The 26276-nt window shown below is 46.4% G+C and overlaps 1 protein-coding gene across 1 annotated transcript in view; it reads right to left on the bottom strand.

Moving 5' to 3' along the window:
- Positions 1-26276, bottom strand: part of GLG1 (golgi glycoprotein 1) — a 792605-nt gene that overhangs the window by 353194 nt on the left and 413135 nt on the right. The window contains exons 12-14 of the mRNA XM_086945268.1: positions 12816-12953; positions 12616-12702; positions 9091-9153 (exon numbers count right to left, since the gene is read on the bottom strand). Coding sequence (XP_086801394.1) covers positions 9091-9153; positions 12616-12702; positions 12816-12953 — 288 coding nt within the window. The remainder of the gene's footprint in view (positions 1-9090; positions 9154-12615; positions 12703-12815; positions 12954-26276) is intronic.

Here is a 26276-nt window from a genome sequence, read left to right as displayed (position 1 = left end):
GCACAGCGCGACTCGAGCCTCACTTCACAGGCTTGTGCGCCACCCTCCTTTCAGCGCACAGCTAGCGAACCTAGAGCGATGCACGCATAATACAAAACGAAAGGGCTGCTGGGGCATTCCAGATAAAACAGGCCGCTTAACCAGGAAGGGCTAATCAGCTGTTCGGATGCCTCTGTTGTTGCAAAGTTTGTAGCCATTGAATTCATAAAGTTCACGCCGATCGTGGTGCCAGTAGTCACCATATCTATAGCATCATTTATGGTTCAAAATACCCCGCACCAGCACCTATCCGATCAATTTATCAGCTTAGAATAAAACATACTTTTGTTTAGTTCAACTGTAGCACAGACCTTACATTCTCCAGCGACAAATGCAAATAATGGTTATCAATTTAGTTTGATTCCCGTTTCGTAACGTGTTCTAATTAAGGGTCAAAGCAAAGCTACAATTACTATATTGCAATGAAGACAAACTCTAAATATTGCTTGTTTGTTACCGCCCCGTTTCCTCTTTGTTCGGCACATCCGGACTGGATCTCACGGCTTGTTTATTTAACACGCCTCCTAAAATTAAAAAATTGCTTTGAGACAGTCGCAAAGCAGACGAGCCAGTCCGGACGGGACGGACGAAAAGGCGAAAGGGTGGCAACAAAAATATCCCATTTCCAATGGCAGGCCACCAGGCAAGCCAATGGAAATGAGGGGCGGGGTTTCGAGTACCCTTCTGAAATCCCCTCATCCACAAAATCTCCCGCCGAGCGAGCAACGCTTTTCGCTGCAACGCTAGGCGAGACCTAAAAAAAAAAAGAAAGATAAGCACTTGAAGAGAAACCTCTTAGCAGAGAAGTCCCATAAGGCCACTTCCACCCTTAGCCTTCAGAGGAAAGTGACTGCTCTGAAAGGGAAGATCTAAGCTATGTATGCTAATTTAGCAGAGATCACCTTCCTATGCTTGAGAAAGACTACTTAAGAACAATATAATAAAATAGGCTCCCTTTTGGTGAAGAAATTAAGAAATAAGCAGGAAAGGGACTTTATCAGTTCGATACAAGATGAGCTAGGGACTCTTAACCAATACCAAGTAGTGAAAGCCCAAATGTTTAGATATTTTTTATAAATACCTCTATAATTTTGACCCTTTAGATACAAGACAATTACCTTTCATAGATAGATGACTTACCACAAGTTCCCCCCGAACTTGATTTAAAGTTTGACCAGTCCCATTACAAGAGAAGTACAAATTGCAATTAATTCTTATAAGCTTCATAAAACACCAGGCCCTGATGGATTTAATGCAAATTTTTACAAGGCCTTTACTTCAGACTGTACTCCATTTTTTTTTTTTAAAAAGACCTTTATTGTGATCTTCCATAGTACACAGCTTCCAGCCTACAACCCACCGGGCTGGCTGCGCATTACGTAGCACATGCATTGCTTCAGACATTACACAGCCCATTGCCGTCATCCCGGGGGCACGGCGGCATGATAAAGTGCAGGTGTCTCACGGTTTAGAGGAGGATAGTGAAGGTCTGATTTTCCCTTTTTTATAGCCATATAAACAATAGCATGTTTCAAGAATGTCGTAAATGAAGCCCAACAATCGAACAACCTCTAAACAACACGGTCACCCCGTTATGTACGGTAAGTTCACCTCTGTACTGGCGATGCCATTATAGTTCCCAATTCTCTATTTTTAATTGATCTCTTCTATCACATAGCTGATACACAAGGAGTGTCTTCATCAATGGGAGAGCCCCAAATTACAGTCATTCCCAAACAGGAGAAAATCCCCCAGCAGTGTGCATCGTATCGGACAATTGTTCTACTTAATCTTGATGTCAAATTAATACTAACATTGTGGCCAAGAGTTCAGAGGAAATTATGCCAGATCTGATACATCCTGATCAGTCCAGATTTATCAAAGGCCGACAAACCCATAACTTGTAGCGGATAATACACTTGATAGAAAAAGCAATTAAAAAGCAAATACTGGTGTTCTTGTTGGCGCTCATCGCGAACGCATTTGATAGAGTGGATTGGTCGTTCCTTATTAACACGCCAAGTTGCTTTGGGTTTGGGGAGGGTTTTATTATGATACAGACTAACTACTCCTACCCCGAGCTAGAGTCTTAATAAATGGCACAGTTCATTGAATTAACAGGGGTGGGGGTGCAAGACTGGGGTGCCTCTTTTCCCCCTTGCTTTTTACCCTCAGCCTTGAAGCCTGACCTGCAAAGATTCCGGCTAATGCTGCTATCCAGGGGCTTCACTTTGACTCCGTAGAACATAAGAGATCTCTATTTGCAGATGATATCCTGCTGTCTGTCACTTCGCCCAGTTAGTCACTCCCAGACCTTGAACACTATGAGACAGTGGCCAGCTTTCGGGTCCATGCCACATATCTTTCTAGGAACAAGCAATGACACACTTTCCCGCAATATTTTTAATTTAATCGCTCTATGAGTCTATGGGAAGCACATTAAAAGCTCCTTTATGACTAGTACCCTTACCCGAAGAAACTTTGAAAAATGTTTATGAATACGTCAAATAGGTGTTTGAGGGGCTGTGGGATCAGGGAGACTTTCGGCGTGTCTGGTGGGATTGCCAGATCATTCACCCATACTGGAACTAAAAATAAGCACAAATAAAAGATACTGGGCTACCCAAGACTCTGTACTTTTTAAAAAAATTGTTTTTATTAATAATAGTAGGGGATCGGTTAGATAAATGGTACATACATTGGATATGGCAGTTCATTATAAAAGACCGCGTCAGTACATTATGCAGGATATTGAGTTAACATAGTTCTAATTCAATTGGTACATTCCCATAGCCACTTACCCCCTCCCACCTAGGATTCAGAATCACTCTTCTTCTGGCATTGGTGGATCGCACAGATACCCCTTGTACTCATTCCAGGCACCCCAGATTTTATTCCATGTCCGGGGACAACTCCGGTGCAGGTACACCACTCTCTCCGCCAACATTGCTGTATCTAGATCTCTGCACCAGTCTCAGAGTGCGGGCACCTCCCCGGAACCCCAATACTTGGCAATATTTCGCTTGGCATACGTTACACCCAACGTCACCCAATCTTGGGCAGGGTGGGTGAGGTCATTCGGGTCCCAGATGTTCCATAAAAAACACCATGGCTCAGGTACTACAGAGTCTTTCACTACCTGCGACATTTTTCTCATGACCGTAGCCCAGTAGCAGGGACTTGGGGGTATTGCCATATGGTGGGGAAGAACGTTCCTTCCTCCCCGCAGCCTCTCAAAGGCGGCGTGTGGCCCTTCCTATGGTATACAAAGTGACCATAGTGTAGTATACCCGATGAAGTATCTTCAGCGGTACCAAGCGGAGTCTAGAGGGCATGGCCTCCTCCCTCGGGGAAGATAGTGCTGTCTCCCAGTCCGCCTCATCCAATTCCCCCAAGTCATTAGACCAACTATTCCTTAGTTTCATTGTTGGCTCCGGTAAATTATTAACTAGCTTGCGATACTTTAAGGATGTCGCTTTTTTGGGCATGTGCTCAGTAAGTAATCTGTCTTCCAACGGAGTTGAATCAGGCAAATCAATATCTGTGGGATAACCAACCTTAGGGCATGACTGATCTGTAAATACCTAAATTTCTCAGTGGGCGCTAAATCATATTGGGTTTGAAGCTGATAGAATGGTATGATTGCACCTCTTCTCCATAGGTCCCCCACCGTGGAGATACCTATCAGGTCCCACTCTCTGAAACCTTTGCTGTTACGAAGTTTGCCCAGTCTGTGTGCTGTCCAAAGCGGAGTCATTTGAGTAATAGTGTCCTTGCACTTAAGACGAGTCTGCGCATCGTACCAAATGCCCACTGTGTGTGCCATTGGGCCGAGGAGGGATGATGAGCCCTTTTTGTCATATAGTATAGAAAGAATTCCTGCGTCCCCCATCTCATACCGGTCAGCTTGATATGTCGGTTCCGTTTGGGATGTGTGCAACCATTGATTTATTATTTTTAAATGGGCGGCCCAGTTACATAACTGAATATCTGGGAGGGCACCACCTCCATCATACCAGCTCCTAATTAACTTACCACACGATATCCGTGCTGGCTTATTACTCCAGAGCTGAGACCAATGTATCTATTTGTTTGAAATACTTTATAGGAACAGGGAATGGGGTATTTTCCTATATAACAGTTGCGGAAGTGTAATCATTTTGTAAAGGGCTGCCTTGCCCAAAAGTGTCAAAGGCAGGGTATGCCACTGCTTTACATCAGTCCGGAATCGTTCAAGGGGGGAAGCTCTAAATTTTTAAGGAGGAAGGCACTTGAATTAGGCGTTATCCACACCCTTAAGTATTTAAAGGACTCGTCTGTAACCCTTAAGGGGTATTCCCCCGGAAGCTGTGGAGGCGGGCCTTTAAGGACAAATAAGACAGATTTGGACCAGTTAATGGTATACGAAAAAACAAATGTGCAGGGGGTCAAAGGGGAAATAGTTTAAAGACCTGTCGACCCATGCCCCTAAGAACAAGGTAAGAAACACACGAAGAGAAGACCAGGTCTGAAGTGGTGTGGTGTCCAGAACGGTGAATGTGGACCACAAGGGAGAGTGTGAACGAAAGGCAAGAGTGTTGACTGAGCCAAAAGAACCATCAGACCACCCATGTGGTGGTATATCATCATATGGAAGTTATTTTGGTGGTCACTCCGCGCACCGCCTAAATTGTCAAATGGCGGTGCAGAGAAAGCGCCACATTTCGGCCCAGTCATACTCGAGAGGATCTGGAAAAAGTGCAGTGCTCTAGAAAAAGTGCTGGCTAAAATTGACTACCTAAACTGAGGAAAATGTGTAGGTGTCAAAATTAAAAGGTGCGCATAGTAGTGAGTAAGTGAAACTACATAATAGCGTTGTGTGACGTGGTCGACTAGTTTCAGCTAAAAAGAGTGTTTACTCTAGCTTTCATCAGGACCTTAAACAAAAATCGCTACTGCAAATCAAAAGAGGGGTGTACATCCATGGTTGGCAAAGAATTACATCCATAGCATACAGTGTACTTGCGAAACTCATGTATCACCCCAACATATGGAACCCCAGTTTCCAATGATGACAGGACAAAGATCTTCTCCCTGTCAAAAAAACCAGAAAATACAATGTATTTATATTCACACATAAAACCACATGGCCCAACAGACACCGTCTAAACAGGGAACACCGTGCAAGAACAATTTGCGTTCTGCACCTTAATTAAGCATATTAGCTTGGTCACAAAGAGGCATTTCCTCCTAGTGATACTCACCCAGCTTTGTGTGGGTGACGACCTCCCCTTGCCCGGCAACCGCTCGGGAAATGGAGGCCCCGCTCTGATGTGTAGAGAAAAGAAAGGAGACAGTAAGTGCACAATCCTGCTGTGTCCAGCCTAATCGCTTTATACACATATAACCCAATTGAAGTGTGATAGTAAACCCTCTAAACTGCCACAGATGCCCCTATCAATCTACCAGTATAGATTACTAATAGTAGGTAGATATCCTCAATGAGAGACCCAAGGTTGTAATGTTATTATTGCTATGGTGACCCAGTGACTATACATAACAGCGGTGGTCTACATTCATTAGTAAAAAGCCTCCCGGCGTTTCTACATAGTTGTGCGCATGCGCGAAAATATAGTGCTCCTTCAACCTTGAGCACCTCTGCGCATGCGTAGTCAGATCAGCGCCGATATCGACTGATTAGATCTGCGAGCGTCCCGAGTGATTAACTCTCCAGTGAAGCAGGTGAGAACGGAACCTCCCCCTCCCCCCCTTCATCGCGCCACACGGAGTCATTTGCCGACTAGTTTCCACACGGCAAAGTCACCTGTTCCCATTGGTTGACGAGCGACTGAAGCTCTGTCATTTATATGGACCAGGTGAACCCGTCGGTGCCTTCCCTTCCGCTCGATTTCGAGCTCGGGGCACCGACGGAGAGGTGAGTTAAACAACCTTGTGGGGATTGGTGTACTAGAATTTTTTAGTTACTTGGCCAGTGCGAACAGTGAGTGGTTGTGAGATTACTTGTGTCAGCATGTCTTGACAAAAAATCTGTTAGGGTCGTCTGCTTACGTTTTGCAGCCACCCTTTATGATATCTGACAGTGCGAAGACTTTATGTAAACCTTAGTCTATCCTTGGGTGACGGTGGTCCTTTGGTGCCTATATTATAGAAACCCAGTGCTTCATACCACAATAGTCACTGGGTCACCATAGCAATAATAACATTACAACCTTGGGTCTCTCATTGAGGATATCTACCTACTATTAGTAATCTATACTGGTAGATTGATAGGGGCATCTGTGGCAGGTTAGAGGGTTTACTATCACACTTCAATTGGGTTATATGTGTATAAAGCGATTAGGCTGGACACAGCAGGATTGTGCACTTACTGTCTCCTTTCTTTTCTCTACACATCAGAGCGGGGCCTCCATTTCCCGAGCGGTTGCCGGGTAAGGTGAGGTCGTCACCCACACAAAGCTGGGTGAGTATCACTAGGAGGAAATGCCTCTTTGTGACCAAGCTAATATGCTTAATTAAGGTGCAGAACGCAAATTGTTCTTGCACGGTGTTCCCTGTTTAGACGGTGTCTGTTGGGCCATGTGGTTTTATGTGTGAATATAAATACATTGTATTTTCTGGTTTTTTTGACAGGGAGAAGATCTTTGTCCTGTCATCATTGGAAACTGGGGTTCCATATGTTGGGGTGATACATGAGTTTCGCAAGTACACTGTATGCTATGGATGTAATTCTTTGCCAACCATGGATGTACACCCCTCTTTTGATTTGCAGTAGCGATTTTTGTTTAAGGTCCTGATGAAAGCTAGAGTAAACACTCTTTTTAGCTGAAACTAGTCGACCACGTCACACAGCGCTATTATGTAGTTTCACTTACTCACTACTATGCGCACCTTTTAATTTTGACACCTACACATTTTCCTCAGTTTAGGTAGTCAATTTTAGCCAGCACTTTTTCTAGAGCACTGCACTTTTTCCAGATCCTCTCGAATATGACTGGGCCGAAATGTGGCGCTTTCTCTGCACCGCCATTTGACAATTTAGGCGGTGCGCGGAGTGACCACCAAAATAACTTCCATATGATGATATACCACCACATGGGTGGTCTGATGGTTCTTTTGGCTCAGTCAACACTCTTGCCTTTCGTTCACACTCTCCCTTGTGGTCCACATTCACCGTTCTGGACACCACACCACTTCAGACCTGGTCTTCTCTTCGTGTGTTTCTTACCCAGTTAATGGTATAGCCAGACTCCCGTCCAAAAATATCACATATTTAAAAGCACTATGATAGACCACCTGGGGGAAGTATTATATAAAAGGACATCGTCCGCATACAGGGAGATGCGGTCCTCCCATGTTGCAGTCCAGTTTAACCCCGTAATCAAGGGGTTCTAGGACTCTGTACTTTTAAGCCTTTGAGACCCTTCTCAAATGCCAAACTCTAGGAGACGGTTCTGTTCTATGGCTTTGTTAAGGGGCAGCTAAGACAGCTTTGGCTGCAGCGTAGAAGAAACCTGAAGCCTCATCCATGTCCCAATGTCATGCTTGACTCTGGCAGGCCCATACAATGGAACAAATGAGATATTCTAGCTGACACTCGGAAAGGTTTGGGTTATATATGGGTTCCCTTGGTACGTTTTCTCACAGGGGCTCCCTCTTTTCCTGCCACACCCAAATAGGTGCACTTCACTTCTTCCAAACATAACATCCACTCATACCTTCAAAATGGCAAACATTAACACACAAAAATAATCCCCACTCATACGACAGAACCCACTCCTGGGTCCTTGTGCTTCCATTGAACCCTCCATGCAATTTATGTTGGTTGATATATTTGCATTTGTAATTTATTTACATGTTTTCCAAGCTTGGATGTCTAATTAAAAAGAAAAAGGTACTTTTATAATTTAAACTAGCAACACTGGATGATTGTTATATTTCCTCTACTTTACATGTATAATTTGCATGTGTCCGCCAATTATCTTTACTAAATTGGAACTGTTATTAACTTCAAATTTATGTTGGCCTACAGTCATATAGACAGTGTTATGTAATTTTCCTTGTAAAACCAATAAAGAAAGTCCCCAAAAGAAGGGAGGAATATTCTAAAATTAATGACCATCATTAAGGATACCATGATGCATTATCACCTTTCTTGCCTGTTTTGCTGGACCAAAATCCTGCCACATGTTTAAGTTATAAAAAAGATAGAAACAGGAAGCAAAGAGTCACTAACAAGGCAACCTTCCAGGGTGAATATTGGAGATCTGTGCACATCAGCTAGATAGTTGAGACTGAGTAAACTCAAAATAATACATTCAATTCCCAGAATACCTAAGAGGATGGGGTTGGAAGGTGGTGCTTTTTAACTGGGGAAATGTTTATTGAGGCCATCTAGGTCATTTTTTATGACCGTAATTACAAAAAGAAATACCCAGGAAAAATACTTTTGACAAGTGTAACGGTGGTCACATGTATCTCAGGGAATTGCAAACTAAGTTTATCGAGGTAGAGAAGTTAAGGTAGCATCCGGGCCGGTTTGCTTCCCTGGGGACCACAGGTGTCATTTGTGATTACCTTGTGGTTTAACACCAATTCCTATGGCTGTAGTACATGTTGGCTCAACTCATGAAACTTCAAGCTTTACCCATCTGTTTGACTTAACCTCAGACACAACAGGGTTAATCATTTAAATTCCAGGAAAAGATAAGCAAAAAGTGAAAACATTGTCTAGATATGCATAGTTATTTCATGTTAATGCTACTTGGGCATTTATTGACAATGGCTGGCAAAAATTCCAATATAGTGCTCGGGTTGTAGACTGATTACCAGGGTGACACCTGAACAAACTACCAGAAAAGTCCTAGAAGGATCCCTAAAAAAAATCCAGAGTTATACAAAAGGTTATGTTAAAATAAACGTATTTGTCCACTTCGAGGGACCCAAAGAGAGGGTGTGCATGTGAAAAGTGTGCATGGATAACGTTCTACTATTTATACTACTTCCAAGATGAAAGGCTACAATAGCATGTTTCATATTACTAAGTAAACTTACGTGGCAGAAAGTTTGAATGATGGGTTCACATGCTCTCATCAGCAATGCTTCAATTTGAATGTCCTGGGGAGGGGGGGGGGGGGGGGGGGGAGAAAAAGGAATTCATAAATTTACAAATAACCTTTATCTTTAAATGGAACAACAAGTTTCACATGTACAGAGCTATTTACACCACAACTGTGACTTAATGTCAACAATTGAATGTATGTTTGCAAAGTTTGACAGTAGTCAATATACCAGTTGTTCAGATATAAGACTTAGCAAAAGTGTGATGTGCCACTGAGCAGGAGTGGGAAGAGTTGACAACACCTATTCCAGCAGGTGCTACATGAAATGAAAACTGATACAGCAAATACTACAGGCAACACTCCAATAAAAAACAAAGCGAGAGAGTGAAGAGAAAAAAATCTTGCTTCACTTCCCTTATTCAGGTACAACAATTCATGAAAGCGAGCTTGCTAAAATTCGTAATTGTTTATATTATGTTTTTTCTTTTGACATGCAGAATCGGGGGGGGTTAGTGGACCCTTTAGTGCCATTCACCAAGGTTTCTCGCCCACATACTACCTCTGTAGTCCTCATGACACCTGTATGTTCTATTATGCAGAGTGGTGAAAAAATTCTTAAGTCACAAATTGATACACCAACACCTAACATCAGAGCACATCGTAACCAGCTAAGAATGGCATACTAGTGACTGGTTCCTTAAGAAAGCCATATTGGGGGAGGAGCCAAGATGGCGACCTGAGCAGACGTGCAGCCTTCGGCTCCGCCGGCCCCGGAATCCCGCACCACAATCCTGACTGCTCCGCTCACCAGATTTCATTTCGAAAGGTGCGGGTAACGGAGCTGATGCTACCGGTGTTCGCCGGCCTCTCCGCCCGCCCGGATTCGGAAGTTACGGACCGACTTGCCCTGGCCCGGGACCCAGCTTGCTCCGCAGTGCACTGCGGACCTCCAGTCCCCTGACACAGCCGATCAGCTGCGGGGGTGGTGCGACTGGACGGCGCTTCCTTGTAGGGGCACGGACTGAGCGCTGTCTGCCGCCAGGGAACGTTGTACACGCTCTGGGCTGCACAGTGACGGAGGGAAGAGGTGTCTGACCGGTGGGTCCTTTGTTCTCGGCCGCCATGCTTTTGCTCCGTTCTACTCGTCCCTCTGGCCGATGACGGCGAGCCCCACCAGGCTCTGCTTGCCTCATCACGCAACTGCTGGCCTCCAGGCTGTATTTCAGATCGGGCGGAATATCGCTAGCCCGGGGATTGCAAACTGCTGCATGATCGCGTCCCGCGAATTCCCCCCCCCACAGCACCTCGTTGGGTAGAGGACAAGATGGCGATGCCGGTGGCTCGCCACTGTGAGGAAATCTACGCATCCTCCCCACGAAGCAGCGAGCTAGTCGATGCGAAGGGGGCCGGAGCACATTCTTCCCACAGGCGAGCTAGAATGGGGACACTGCAGCCTGAATTCACCCTTGCAGACGTGTTAGCAACCCTGGGTGAGTTGAGATCGGCGATGAAGAGCAGCTATAGCGCGCTGGGGGTACGACTCGATGTTTGCGCCCAAGCTTTCAGCCAGGAGCAGGGGAATTGTCTCCTACAAAATTCCGGACTGGAGCTGTTGCAGTCTACCGCCTCAACATTGCCTCGAAGGGACACGGTGGATGCTACAGTAACCATCGCTGTGGCGGGTAGCGGATTGTTGCCACTTAACAGCTCAGTCGTTGCTACAGTGTTTCCCCTTTGCTCCATGCTTAATTGTGTGCAACTATTTGAGATGACGAGGATTTGGCTACCAGCGTCCTGCCCTCCTGTTTCTTCACCAGAATACTTGTCACGGACTCTGATTGCTCTGCTTTGGGACTTTTGCGGCTTGAACACGCCAGAGAGGACTGAGACCGAGGGAGATTCCTTTCCTGGGACCGGACGCCATTCTTTCTTTGTCTATGCACCTCCCCCCTCCTCCGGGCGGCCATTTTCCCTCGTCCTCCTGGACTGCACTGGACTACCAAGTAGAAGGGGTGAGAGGCCGAGTCCCAGATCGGGCCAGGGCTAGGGGACTTTCTTTGGTTTAACAGCCGGGCGGGTGGGTGGAGGCAGGGTGGACTTTGATTTTGGCCTGTTTTATCACGGACTGTGCATTGACTCTCCCTAATTGATTGATTATTGTTGCTTTACTTGATGTTGCTATTGGGGAGGGGAATGTTTATTGGGCCGGTGGAGTCCGCATGTATGTATAATTGGCCCTCCTCCCGGATTTTCTCTTGTGGGAGTCCAGGGATGGATTTCTGTTCCTACTCCCCATATCACTGGATCATACTTTTTCACTTTTACTTTCTCTTTTGCTTTCTCTTCTTCCTCTTTTCTCTTCTCATGCTATATTTCGGGTTTATGGGGCGACAGACACTCTGCTAGGGGGGGGGGGGGGGGGGGGGGGGGGGGCAGGCCATAGCCTCTGCATGTGTGTAGGGTGGGGGGTTAACTTTTAGTTCGAGTTTTTTTCTATGGTGCCTCTCTTTGTTCTTTTATAATTTTTCCTTCTTTCTTTGGCCCGTGCTAGGCATACTGGGGGATGGGTGACGGCGCAGATGTAGAGGGGTTGTCGAGGCAGCTTTCTTGTGGTATGAATAATTTGTGGCCATCCTCTGGTCGGGACTTGCATGTTGTGAATCGAACTGCTTGGTACTGCTGTTTCTTGTCAAGTCCCACCTACATGGACCTCGTTCTTTTTCTTTTAATTGTTTAAGTACGGAGTAACATGACCTGATCTTAATAGTCGCACACAAATTTTAAATTAACCTGCATTGCTCCTGTGCCTAGGTATCGTGGCGCTTTCCAATCAGTTTTTTTTTTTGCACAGCAACTACTGCCAAGCTGCATTACCTTGTCGCCGTATTGCATGCACTAGTGCTACATGAGAGTTTGTGGCCGGCCGGACGGTTGTGGGCCCGTATTTGTACTGTTTATGTGCACAATAAAGGTTTTCAAAAATTTAAAAAAAAAAAAAAGCCATATTGATCCTGTGGGCATTGAAAATAATGGCTGAAACATGTAGACCTCGTATGTGGGAGATCACCAACCTTTTAACCAAGGTTTCCATTATTAAAAGTGCCTTGAGTGAAGGAAAACCATGAGGTAATTTTAATTCACCGATCCTCAAAAGAAACTTGCTCTACTGAAATTCAGGCATCGCAGCACACCCAGATGCACTAGGCGTCTCGGGTGCCAACCCTATGATGAAGCATGCCACTAGAGTTAATGAGTGATGGTTCCTTTAAAAACCTAAAGGGTTTCCCTACTAACATGAGTGAGAGGCATCTCATTAAGTTTTGAACACTGGTACCAAGCTCGCTTTCTTGGACTGTTGTTAACATTTCACTAAATACATAAGGACTAGAGCTCTAGCAAGAAAATATTAATGGAAGCCTGTTTCAGAGTAGCTTGAATGCTGCTAATTGTCTGCATGTATCTATTGCTTACTAAATGACATCCTAAATGTCTTGTTCAAGAGGTACTTCCTTCTTACCTCAGCCTCCAGTTCAGTCATATTCCCCACAACTTCTCTGCAATCACCTGCTAAATCATCAAGATGGTCCTGTAAACACTCCAATTCCTGTAAAAAATAAAAAAACTTTCAGAACCTTTACACAAATATTTAACTGAAGAAATAATATACTTTACAACATACAATGAAGCAAACATTCCACATTGAAGACTGCAGTCTACCTGTCCAGCCTCGGTCTTCTCACTGCACCATTTGCCAAGGTCAAGCATGCATTTGTCCTGAAGACCCGGATCCAGCTTCACATCAACTGCTCTCTGGTGTAAGATTCTTTGGACTTCTGCCCTGCACTCTCGTGAAAGCTGTCGACAGAAAAAAAAAATCTAAGTACAAAAGTAGCAGGTGTAACATCTTCCTGCATAGAAAACAAATACAATCTGCTCACCTGAATGAAAACTAGCAAAAATGGACCAGTTAGTCCTCAAACCGTGGCAATGCTCTTATAATAGGAACAAATACGTTCAAATGAACTATCTTATCTTCTGCATGAGATTCTACTGGAGCCTATGCCTTCAGAGGACAACACAATATGCACATCGCTAGGCATGCTCATCAGGACTTTCAATCACAAATATTCTATGAGTAAAAGACAATATGGTCATGGATGCACACAGCGAATTGCAATCTGTCTTAAAACCCTCGCAAACAAGTTACTGATCTGTGCACTTTTCTGGTAGAGACTCTAACAGATTCCTAAACTTTGAAAATTCTACAGGTACAAGACTGTCTCGGGAAATTCTTGAGAAGTACCTCTGTGGGCCGGTAGGTGGTGTAGGTCGCCCAGTGTCAGAATTGACATTGCAATGACCATAGAGGCACCAACACGGAGCACTGAATTTCTTTTGTGATCATTTCAGCACCAAAAATGCGTATCCACTTAAAAAACAATGTTTTTATTTTGACCAGTGTGCAGAGTCTAACAGGATATTTTTTGATTAAGACGCCAGTAAGCAGAGTGGGGAGGATGGGAGGGTTGTTGAGGAATCTGCAGTTAGATAGATTCTCTACCAGAAAAAGCATTACCAAAGGAAAGTGACTTGGCCTTCTGATCGATACTTCTAACCGCAGATTCCTTACCTTAGAATAGGTACCCAAGCAATACATCCCTGGTGGCGAGTTTGCACATTGGCTCAAAACAAAATGTTCTGGAGGACCAAACAGGCATAATGCCAGACTCAGCGGACCGGACTGTCGAAGCAGGACTGCTTTGTGACCTTGTGATGGTACACCCGCATAGTGGCTTTGCAGGTGTCCATAATATGTACCCCGCATGCCAACACAGTAGTAGCAGTCCTGGCCATTGTGGAATGGGACTGCAAGACCTCTGGAGGATGCCTTTTGGCTAGTGTGCAGGGGATCTTTAATGCAGAGCACAATCCATTCAGAGACTGTCTGCTTCTGCACAGCCTTGGCCTTTTTCGCTCCAGAGAACCAGAGGAAGAGATGATTGTCCACAGACAGTCTTTGGTGTGATAAATGTAAAAGGAGCTCTCTTCAGGTCCAGGCGATTGAGTCTGCCCTCTCCCTTGGAGGGATGAGGGAGGGCGAAAATGTTAGGCAGAGTGATACTCTGGTGGACATGGAAGGGAGCAGCAAAGTTTGGCAGAAAAGAGGCATGCATTTGAAGGACAAGTTTGTCAGGGAACTGACAGAGCTTGAAGCTCGATGACCTACCTGGCCTAAGTAATGGCCACCAAGAAGACAGTTTTGAGAGTAAAGTTTTGCAGGACAGCAGTGTTGTGGCTTCAAGGGAGAACACATCAGAAATGTAAGCACCAGAATGGAGGTCCCAAGCTAAAGCTCCACAAAGTAGTAACAGATGTTTGGAGGGGACGAATAATGTTACTTGCCCTGTAAACATCTGTTCATGGCATGTAGTGCTCTAGATTCACATGCTCTGCATACTCCTGTCATGTAGTGTCAGGCTCGGACATGTACAACTTGTTTGTCTTCATAGAAGTCTCTTGAATCATGAGGTATAGTGACCTATCCCATGACTGGCAATGCGCATGGGCATCAGCCCCATAGTTAACCTGTTTTCCCGCACAGTGGGTGAGGATGGAGATTGTGCATTATCATGCACAAGGACCACCATGCAAGGAGGAAAGGTATGAAAGAAATCAAGTTTAAGGAAAAACTTATCTGAAACAACCATCCGTTCGAGGCCTGAATAGCTGTAGATACAACTGCTGTGCACAGGCTATAAAACAGTCCTCCTTGTAAAGAAGTGACTAGTCTGTGGGAAGTGCAGTGGTTTGAAAAAGTGTATTTAGAACTGCCTGGCCAACAATAGCTTGCTGGCAGGCTAGTACATCTAAAAAATAATGTTTTGTAAAAGTATGTGGTGTGGGCCATGTAGCTACTTTTCAAATGCCAGCTATAGGAATGTTCCAAAGAAAGGCCATAGAAGCTCCTTCTTAGGTCTCTTGGAATCAATTAGCTTTTTTGGCCAAAAACGTGCACGTTTTGCATTGCTTTCTATTGCAACGCATGCACGTTTGGAGTTTCCCTTGTGGGAGCAAGCTTTGGCGACATCTGTTTGTAATTATCCTTCAAACAGATGGTGCCCCTGCTCGCTCCCACAAGAGAAACATTGTGCGAGTCTCGCTCGTTTAACTTTGAAAGTGAGCGCGGCGCCGCTTCGCGGACACCACGCTCGGTTTATTTGTATATTTCTTAACTTTAGCACTGAGCACAGCACCCGCTTCAAGGACACTGCGCTCAGTGTTGAAGTTAAGAAATATATAAAGAAACCAAGCACAGTGTCCATGAAAAGGAGCCTCGGTCAGTTTTAAACGTAAGCATTTGCAATGCAATCGGACCGATTATATTGCAAATGCTTTTTTTTTTATAGCTACTTCCTACATTTGAACTGCAATCCTATCCCAGCAAAAATTCATCAGGAAGTCTAGCTTGAGAGCGGAAAGGCGGGTGGTGTCTGGGGGGAGGCGGGGCGGTTTAAAGAGCTGGCCTGGGATCTGGTAAAGCTGTGTCTGTTGGTGTGGCGCCGTTTGTTGGTGGAAGGAATTACTCTAAGAAGGCCCCCGGGGTATCCTTTTCTGCCTGTGAATCAGCCACCTGAGGTGCGTGAAGTGGACTTGAGGTTAAGTGACACCAGCTATCTGATCCTGGTGTGCGTGGAGACAGTGAAGGTTTGGGGTGGGGCACGGCCCTCTCTGCTGCAGACGGCCTAAGAGTAGGCAAGAGGGTGTGATGACGCAGGAGCCACTCCTCAGAGTAGCCTCAGCGAAACATCTTCAGTGTCAACGCACCTCAGCCGTACGCTGCACCCCCCCCCCCCCCGCCCTTCCCCCTCCCCGCCCCCGGTACAGGGAACCACACACCTTTGTACCGCGAGTGCAGTTATCCATAACAGTTGATGTTGCACCAAGGATATTGTGCTGCATAACTAAACACTTATAAGGTCCCAAAGGCGAGACCTATTGGCTATGCCAATGCTTGTTTTCCAGATTAGAGGGGGTTCTAGGAGGGATAGGTAATGTTCTTTTGCCTTTTGTATAGCATGTTTGAATGCATTTTACAATCCATCTAGCAGTGCCTGCTTAAGAAAGCAACAAAAAACGGTTGTATTTTCTTAAAAGTTTAAGGTCTGTCAGTATAATACAGGAGGGCTCGCTTAACATCCAACTGAGTTGGGTTGCGTGAAAAACACGAAGTTCAGTTTATTAATCGACGTGGACTGAAAGACCACCTTTTGGAGAAGGAAAATGCTATTTACCAGTATGCATCTGTTCTTGTCATGTAGAGCTGCAGAGTAGTACACTGTGCATTAGATCGCCACCTGGTTTCGGATGATTGCAGGTTGTGGTCTTCTTGGAAGAAGTCTGTTAGTCCCGAGAGGTGACTCCTCCCTTGGACAACACTGCACATGGGCATTGGCTCCATCCTCAGATTGTCTTTCGCCATGATGGGAAATGATGAGTCAGTAGAAGTAAAGTAAAGAAGCATGTCCATGCGTATGCATCTAATTAAGATGAAAAATGGGAACGGATAAAAGTCCCGGGGAGGCGGGAGGGCGTGTACTACTCTGCAGCTCTCTATGCCAAGAACAGATGAATACTAAGTAGCATTTTCCGTTCGAGGCTTATGAGCTGCAGATGGTACACTGTGCATCGATTGTGCAGCAGTATCCCCTCTAGCGGTGGTCATCTGTATCCGTTGAAGTAGTTTGAAAGAGTTTTAAGGACAGCTTGGCCTACTGCAGCTTGCTGCTTGGCTTGCACATCAACATAATAGTGTTTAGTGAAGGTGAGTGGTGTAGACCATGTTGCTGCCTTGCATATGTCCTCTAGTGGTATATTTCCTAAGAAAGCCATAGAGGCTCCTATTTTGCAAGTGGACTGCGCTCTAGGAGGAACTGTTAGTGTACGTTTAGCCTTTATATAGCATATTTGTATACACTTTACAATCCACCGTGCGATCCCGCCTTTAACCCCTTCCATGCTGGTGACGATCCCCAGCCGTCATGCACTACGGTGCTCGTGTGCTGATGACGGTTGGGGTTCGTCATGGCCCGACCGTGTTCGGCTGGCGGCCGCACACGGGAAAAAAAGCGGCCGCATCGAAGGGGTTAAAGATGGGGTTGCCTTTGTGCGGAGGAGAGAAAGCGACAGTTGTTTAGTTTTTCGAAATGATTTAATCCTGTCGATATAGTAGAGTTCTCTTAACATCTAGGGTGTGTAAAGCCCTTTCTGCTAAAGAGTCTGGGTTTTGGAAAAACACAGGTAGCTCGACAGACTAATTGAGGTGAAAAGGGACGACTTTTGGGAGAAATTTTGGATTAGACCTAAGAACCACTTTGTTAGGATGTATTTGAAAAAAATGGTTCTTGTATAGTGAAATCTTGTATATCACTTACTCTTCTGAGAGAGGTGATAGCAACAATGAAATCAGTTTTCCATGTTAGGAATTGCAGCTCGCATCTATGTAGGGGCTCGAAAGGGGGTCCCATAAGTCTGGTAAGGAAAACATTTAGGTTCCACACAGGAGAAGGAGGCAACCTGGGTGGGATTATCCTTTTTAAGCCTTCCATGAACGCTTTAATTGTGGGAACTCTGAAGAGAGACAGATGTTGTCTGTTCTGTAAATAAGCTGCAACTGCTGCCAGGTGCAAGCGTATGGAAGAATATGCCAAATTAGACCTTTGTAGATATAGAAGGTAACAAATGATATTCTAGATGGAAGCATCCAAGGGGTCAATTTGATTATGTGTGCAATAATTGCGAATCTTTTCCATTTAGCAGCGTAACACGCTCTGGTAGTGGGTTTCCTGGCTTCTTTAATAATGCTCATACTGTCTGGTGGTCGGTTTAAATAACCAAACTCTAAGACTTTAGCAGCCAGATCGCTAGATTCAGTTGGTGCGGGTCTGGGTGCCTGATTTCGCCATGGTTCTGAGTTAACAGAGATGGAGTGAGCCACAACTTTTGGTGTGAAACTAGAGAGAGTTCCAACAGCGTGGTGAACCAAGGTTGGCGTGCCCACGTGGGAGCTACAAGAATTAGTTTGAGAGACTGTTGTCTGAGCTTGCGCACCACTAATGGAATTAGTGGGAGAGGCGGAGAAGCGTATGCAAATCTGTCTGACCAGTTCATCCATATCGCATTGTCCTCGTACAGTGGGTGTGGAAACCTGGCGGCGAAGGCTGGGCATTTTGCATTTTCGTGGGTGGCAACCAGGTCTATGTGTGGATGACCCCACTGTTGGAAGAATGGCTGAAGAACTTGTGGATGCAATTCCCATTCGTGAATCTATTGTGAATGCAGACTCAACAGATCTGCTATCTGATTGTGAACTCCTGGAAGGTGTTCCGCAAACAGATGTATGTTTTGAGGAATGGCCCATCCCCAAATGTCTTGTGCAAGCTGGGACAGTTGCAGAGAGTGTGTCCCACCCTGTTCTTGAATATAGTACATGGCTGTCATATTGTCCGTCCGGATGAGGACAGCCTTGCTTTGCACGTGACGTTGGAAGGACTTAAGTGCTAGGAATATTGCTAGCAGCTCGAGATGGTTGATATGGAGTAGCTGCTGTTGAGCAGACCATTGATCCAGAGTGGTATGTTGTAGGAGATGGGCTCCCCATCCTGTGAGGGATGAGTCTGTTGTGAGCACTACTTGTGGAACTGGCTCTAGGAACGGCCGCCCCTTTGTCAGGTTTTTGGTGTTCCACCACTGCAGAGAGCGATGTGTGCGGCTGTCCAACAACACTGGGTCTGTTAGTTGACCGTGAGCTTGGTTCCACTGTCGTGCTAGACACTTTTGTAACGGACGCATTTGCAATCTTGCGTGTGGAACTATGAAGATCCAAGATGCCATCATGCCTATGAGTTTCATGAACACTCTGGCTGGGAGAGACTGTTGGTGTTGAAAAACAGCAACTAAGTTTTGAATGCTCTGTATCCTGGCTGGACTGGGATAAGCTAGAGCTGTAGTCGTGTCTATTGTAGCCCCTAGATACTGATGTACGGACGAAGGCTCTAGGTGCAACTTGGTGTAGTTTATTGTAAACCCTAAGTCGTGCAACGTTTGGATCGTCTGATGTGTGTGTGTCTGACTGGACGATTTGGCTTTTATGAGCCAATCGTCTAAATAAGGGAAGACATGGATCTGTTGTCTTCGCAGATGTGCTGCTACGACTGCTTCAGAAAAGGGGGTGGTGATGAACAGAGTCTGAATTAAGCAGACCACTCTTACCCAGTCCAAAGATCAGGGCTTGATCCATCACTGTTATTTATCTCACTGCACCATCCCAGTTCAGAACCTGGCTATATGCAAATCAGTCTGTCCCTGGCCCAGTGCATCATGGGAACAGGGCAGACTAAACTACCAAGCCAATTCTTCACCAGAAAGGAGACAAGCTACCGGGGACCGGTTTCTGGCATTTCAGCGGTCGTCGGCCCGGCTTGCTTGAATCCTGATGGTGCAGTGAGAAAGGGACTCATGTCTGAGTATACCCTGCCACACCTATAGTGGCCAAAAACGATTCAGAAAAGGGGGAGGTGATGAACAGAGTGTCTGAATTAAGCAGACCACTCTTACCCAGTCCAAAGATCAGGGCTTGATCCATCACCGTTATTTATCTCACTGCACCATCCCAGTTCAGAACCTGGCTATAAGCAAATCAGTCTGTCCCTGGCCCAGTGCATCATGGGAACAGGGCAGACTAAACTGCCAAGCCAATTCTTCAGCAGAAAGGAGACAAGCTACCGGGGACCGGTTTCTGGCATTTCAGCCGTCGTCGGCCCGGCTTGCTTGAATCCTGATGGTGCAGTGAGAAAGGGACTCATGTCTGAGTATACCCTGCCACACCTATAGTGGCCAAAAACGATTCAGAAAAGGGGGTGGAGATGAACAGAGTGTCTGAATTAAGCAGACCACTCTTACCCAGTACAAAGATCAGGGCTTGATCCATCACCGTTATTTATTTCACTGCACCATCCCAGTTCAGAACCTGGCTATATGCAAATCAGTCTGTCCCTGGCCCAGTGCATCATGGGAACAGGGCAGACTAAACTACCAAGCCAATTCTTCACCAGAAAGGAGACAAGCTACTGGGGACCGGTTTCTGGCATTTCAGCCATCGTCGGCCCGGCTTGGAAGGACTGTGAACTGATTGTGTTGTCCTTCCAGGACAAACCTTAGATATTTCATGTGAGCAGGATGTATGGGGATGTGAAAGTAGGCGTCTTTCAGAGCTAGTGTAGCAAGGAAGTCTCCCTGTTGCAGCAGTGGAAGCACTTATTGCAGAGTGATCATATGAAAAGGATCTGATTGTATGTAATGGTTGAGGGGCCTGAGGTCTAGAATCGGTCTCAGGGTCTCGATAGTACGGCGAGTAAATCCCCGTCCCTTGTTCCTGTTAAGGAACTGACTGAATCGCACCCTTCTGTAGAAGGGACAGAACCTGTTGCTGAAGCAGAGCTAGATGATTGGTAGACATTGGATGCTGTCTGGGAGGTATGTGTGGAGGGGTTGCTGTAAGTTCTAGGCAGTAGCCATGTTGGATAATCTGCCTTACCCACTTGACTGTTGTAATGGAGTTCCAGACAGGCAGGAACTGTATTAATCTGCCTCCCTACAGGAGTGGAATGCTGCGGGGGGGCGCGTAGGGAAGTCATTGCTTAGGGGCGGAAGAGGCTCGAGTGTTACTACCTCTACCTCTACCTCTGCCCTTGGTATTATTGCCTCTGTATCCTCCTCTATAGTAACTCTTGTTAGAGGAGGTTTGTGTCTTGAAAGACGTGTTAGTGTCTGTTCCAGTTTGTTTGGAGCCACCTCTGTAAAAGGAGCGATGAAAGGAACCTTGAGCTGGGGTAGACTGTAAGGCCCCCATAGACTTGGCAGGGTCAGTGTCTTTTTTCATTTTTTCAAGGGTAGTGTTTACCTCTGGGCCAAATAATTGGTTTTGATTAAAAGGCTGGTTCAAAATGGTGGTTTGTACTTCTTGTTTGGACCCTGAAATGCGTAGCCATGCATGTCTCCTAATAACGACACTGGTATTAACAGCCCTAGATGCTGTGTCTGCAACATCTAGTGCGCATTTGATGGAAGCGTTAGATATTAACTTGCCTTCCTGTATGAGGTCAGTAGCTTGATCTTTGTACTGATCTGGGAGGTGCTCAAGCAATTTCTCCAATTGTTTGTAGTGAGCCCTATCATAACGAGAGAGGAGGGCTTGCGTATTAGCCATGCGCCATATATTGGAAGCCTGCGCAGCTATTCTCTTGCCTGACGCATCAATAATCTTGGATTCTTTGTCAGGCGGGGGGGGGTGCTTCACCAGAAGTTATGTTATGTTATGTTAATAACACTTCTATAGCGCACAGATGCCCCAGCCAAGGGGCGTCCCGGCGCTTCTGGAAGGGTACCCAGACACAACATAGCAGTATGATGGAGGAGACACACAGATCAGAATCCAAAGAGAAATGAGGTAACAGATGCGTTTTGATGGCTCTCCTGAATTTCAGCAGCTCATCAATTTCACGGATGTGGGACGGTAGAGAATTCCACAGCTCCGCAGCCAAGACTCGGAAGGAACGTCTACCGCTCTACACAATCTAAATCGTGGGACCACAGCCAAGTTTTGGCCCATGGATCTCAAAGGGCGCGAGGGAACATAGGGCTTCAAAAGATTGTCAAGGATCAGGGGAAGTCTGAGAATTGGCCCTTTTACGTGCATTGGACACCACTAAGGAGTCTAGTGGTAGGTGTCCTTTAATATAGACTGGGTCTGAGGGTGCAGGTCTATATTTCCTTTCAATCCTGGGGTTTAAAATTCTGGTACGCTCAGGATCTTTAAAGACCTCAGTAGCATGCTTAACCTCTCCTTTGATCTTGGGAAGAATTTGAGCGGATCTCTGAGACTGCTCAAAAGCATCTAAAAGAAGATCTTCCTCAATGGCCTCAGAATGCATGGAGACACCATGGTATATAGCAGCTCTGTTTATCAGCTGGCCAAACCCAGTAGTATCTTCAGGAGGAGAAGGTTTAGATGGGTATGAGGGTGTCTCAGGGACATCAGGTTCCTTTGCAGGGTATGTAAAGCCCCACCCAGACGCAGGTTTTGTGTATGGAAAATTCCACGTGCCCTCGTCTACAGGGTATGTAGTGTCTCCTTCCCCGTCCCCTCCACCCAAATCATATTTATCATCATTCTGGGGCGAATGTGATGACAATGGAGACTGTATAGGAGAGATTTGAGATGAAATATAGGGAGGAATGGGAGAAGGAGGAGGGACAGGAAAGGAAAAGTGCAGAGGAGAGGTTGCACAGTCCTTTTTGGCAGGAACCACAGGTGTAGGTGGTGTAGCTGCAGGTCCCTTCTTGAGAGGTGTGGCACCAACATGACCGGTTTTCGGGTCGATGAAGATCTTTTTCTGTTGAGGATCTGGTTGAAAAAGGTCCTCTTGAAGCACAACCTTCTTGGGTGTCGATTTTTTCGATGCCGGCGTAGGTTGTCGAGTGTCCTTCGCCTTGGAAAGTATTAGATGTCCCGTGGCTTAGGTTTCGGCGCCAAAGGCGTCGTTTTTGACTTCGAAGGCATGTTCGAGGGCTTGGAGGCCTTAGAATCAGGCTGTGTGCTTTTCGGCACCGTGTGTGGCTTCGGAGCAGGTGCGTCTTTTGGTTCCGGTTTCGGGACCGAAACAGGTTTCGGTATCAGCACTTCTTTTGGTGTCAGTGCCGACGGAGTCTTGCTCGGTGACGAGGCACCGGAAGGCGGGGGACATTTTTTTGGAATCGTTGGAAGACTCTTGGTCGGTGTCGAGGCACCGGAAGGCGTAAAAGATTTCTTTGGAGTCGAGCCTGAAGGCGGGACTTTCAAAGTAGATGATCGGTCTCGACTGGGCCCAGCGGGCGGAGTGCTGACCTTTGCCTTCTGTTTGGGCGTATGTGTGGCAGGGGCAGTAGTACTCATGCGCTGACCCGATGGAATGGAGTCGTCGGAGTCATCTGCCTCGGAGACGATCAGGAGATCCGGTGAGTCTTCTTCGGGAACGAGTGGAACCTCGTCGTCGATGCTTTCCGGTGCTGGAGCTGTTCTCTTCATCTCGTGTCGACGGGCCCTCCGGTCTCGGATGGTTTCTTTGAGCGGCAGGAAGCACAGGCCGACTTGTTGTGGTCCGGCGACAGACAGAAGTTACAAACCTTGTGGTGGTCACTATGAGGAACATTGCTTGATATTTCGGGCATCTTTTGAACGGAGTCCTTTCCATGTGGTGCAGGCCGCACGGCGTCGATAGGCCCAAAGGCCCACTTTGAAAACCGGAATGGAAACTTTGCCTTTGAAAGTTGCAGCAGTGGATGTCTAAGGCAAGTAGTATTTGTTTTATGAAGTTCTGCGCGTCGAAGTTGAAGAAAAACAGTTACTGGCCGGAGCAGAGAAACTCATCTGAACCCAGTGGAGGAAAAAAACAAGCTGAGGATGGAGCCGATGCCATGCGCAGTATTGTCCAAGGGAGGAGTCACCTATCGGGACTAACAAAGACTTCTTCCAAGAAGACAACAACCTGCAATCATCCGAGCCCAACACCAGGTGGCGATCTAATGCACAGTTTACTATCTGCAGCTCATATGCCTCGAACATTTGGTTTTGGTGCACAGTATCTGGATGAAAGGCTAGTCCAAGTTTAGTGCCATAAGCTCACAGACATAAGAAAATAAGTTACTTACCTGTAACAACGGTTATCCATGCCTTGCCTTAAATCCTTCTTAGGCTATAATGGCTTAAGGCCATCTAAATAGTAGCCTATGTCCATTTTAAAAAAGGACCAAATGCTGGCATCAGCCAGTTCTTCTCAGATTTTCTAAGCACAAGTGGGAAATAAGGATCCCAAATTCAAAGAGAACTGACTCCACGGGGAGGATGGTGGGTTGCATGTGAATCTATAAAAGATACCCATACTGGATAACCGTAGTTACAGGTAAGTAGATTATTCTCTTATCCACTATTGGGGTATTTTCATAGATTCACATGCCTGAATCAGAATAGCAGGCAGTATCATGACTTTTCTGTCGGCAGCATCCATTCCAGTTCTAAAGGTGAGGGTCCCGCAGGGCTCGATTTAGAGCCCCATCCTCTTTAATCTTTATATGACCCCCCTGGCTTATCTAGCTGAAGCCCATGGAGCCAAGATAGTATTGTACGCTGACAATACACAATTTCTTTTTACCAGCGACAAGGAAGCAGTCTTTAGAGGAGACGTGATCAACACCTGCCTCACTGAGGTATGTTCTTGGCTCCAATCACATCAATTGAAATTCAACTCTGAGAAATCGGAGATTATGTTTTTTGGCTTCCCAATTGATGATATATGACGTAATTGGTGGCCCCAGGACATGTCTCCCCCTACCTCCTCAGTGAAAACGGTAAAAAACGTAGGTGTCAGGCTTGAGGATAATCTATCTATGAACTCCCAAATTCAATCTGTAATTCGGCACCTGCTTTGGAGTACTTAAGATGCTCAAGCAGTTCCTCCCTCTGTTGTCAGTAGCACACAGGAAAATTGTGGTCCAGGCGCTAGTTACCTCTAGGCTGGACTACGTAAATGTTCTGTACTTGGGTATCCCTAAATACCTGCTAAATCGACTACAGGTAGTACAGAACGCAGCAGCTAGGGTGATACTCCTGCTCGGCACTGACTCCCGATCCGCAAGAGGATAACTTTTAAAGCAATGGTTTTGGCCTTCAAGGCACTCCACAGCTCCGGGCCCCATATGTCAGGAATAGAGTGCCCACCTTGTGCTCTGAGAGCCTCTGCGCTGCATCTTGGGCGTATTCCTAAATTCCATCGGGCACGTATAGGGGGTCGCTCCTTTCAGGTGCATGCAGGGCACCTCTGGAATAGTCTCCCTCCTGCACTCAGACTGGCACATGACCTTCTGTCTTTTAGGAAGTGTGAGAAAGTGCCCTCTTTCTTGCATGGTATGCCCCCACTTTTTTGCTGAATTGCTGATGTGCTTTGACTGAGTGTGCCCTGGGCTCCTGCCATTCAGGTACCCAGGGCCTGTGTTCCTTCCCTAAAACTGCATTGAAGCCTAAACCCAATTGGCATCTCTGGCCACAGGTAAACCCCTGGTAAACGGTACTCTAGGTACCCAGGGCACTGTGACCAGAGAAGGCTCCTAAGGGCTGCAGCATTTATTGTGCCACACTCATGAGGTCCTGTACCCTAACACACACACTGCCTTTGCAGGCTGTGTGTTTTAGTGCAGAACAAAGTGAGGAGTCGACATGGCACACATCCCTGTGTGCCATGCCCAGAAACCACTGCCTTGGCATCCAGTCAGCTGGGTGCCCTATACCAGTGGTCAGGGTATAGGTGCACAAGCCCTATACCCCTATAGTGCCCAGGTCCATTCCTTGGCACTAAGTGCAGAGCTGCCATTAAGAGTATACGGTGCTGGGAGTTTGTTATCACAAACTCCACAGCACCATAATGGCTACACTGAAGACTGAGAAGTTTGGTATCAAACGTCTCAGCACATTAAACCCACACTGATGCCAGTGTGAGATTTAATGTAATATGCACGACAGAGGGCATCTTAGAGATGCCCCCTGAAACTCGACCAACTCCCAGCGACCTGACTGAGTGGCTGATGAGGCTGCCACCACCAGACATGTTTCTGGACCCCTGAGTCGAGAGCTTGCCGCTATCGGAGGCCTGAAGCAATGCACATCCTGGGAGGAGTTGCCAAGCCTCCTCCCCCAGGATGGTTAGGGTTCACAAAGGAGAAGCTTCAAAGGCATACCACCTTTGTGAGCCTCTCCATACCACTTGCTGTACTCAGCAACTGGTCCCCCAATGGTTCTACCCGCCCCCCCCTTTGGGCGGGAGACCCAGCAGGAAAAACAAAGTAAGGAAGAGAGGTGTACCCACCTCTGCCAACTCCAGCCCTAAGGTGGGGGAGGCGAGGTGAAGCACAACCTGGAGTACCCGCCATCTTGAGGATGGGGGACCCAGCCGACCAAGGACAGGCTCCTGCCCACCTCTCACTGGAGAGTGGCATAATAGGGGGTGTACCCACCCCAGGGTAGGGACACATTGGTAACACCCCTACATTTAGTATTTAGGGGAACCCTGAACCTTCCTTCCTACGATCCAG

This window comes from Lissotriton vulgaris, chromosome 12 (assembly GCF_964263255.1).
Source record: "Lissotriton vulgaris chromosome 12, aLisVul1.2, whole genome shotgun sequence".
NCBI lineage: Eukaryota > Metazoa > Chordata > Amphibia > Caudata > Salamandridae > Lissotriton > Lissotriton vulgaris.
This window is presented reverse-complemented; position numbering and strand designations above follow the sequence as displayed.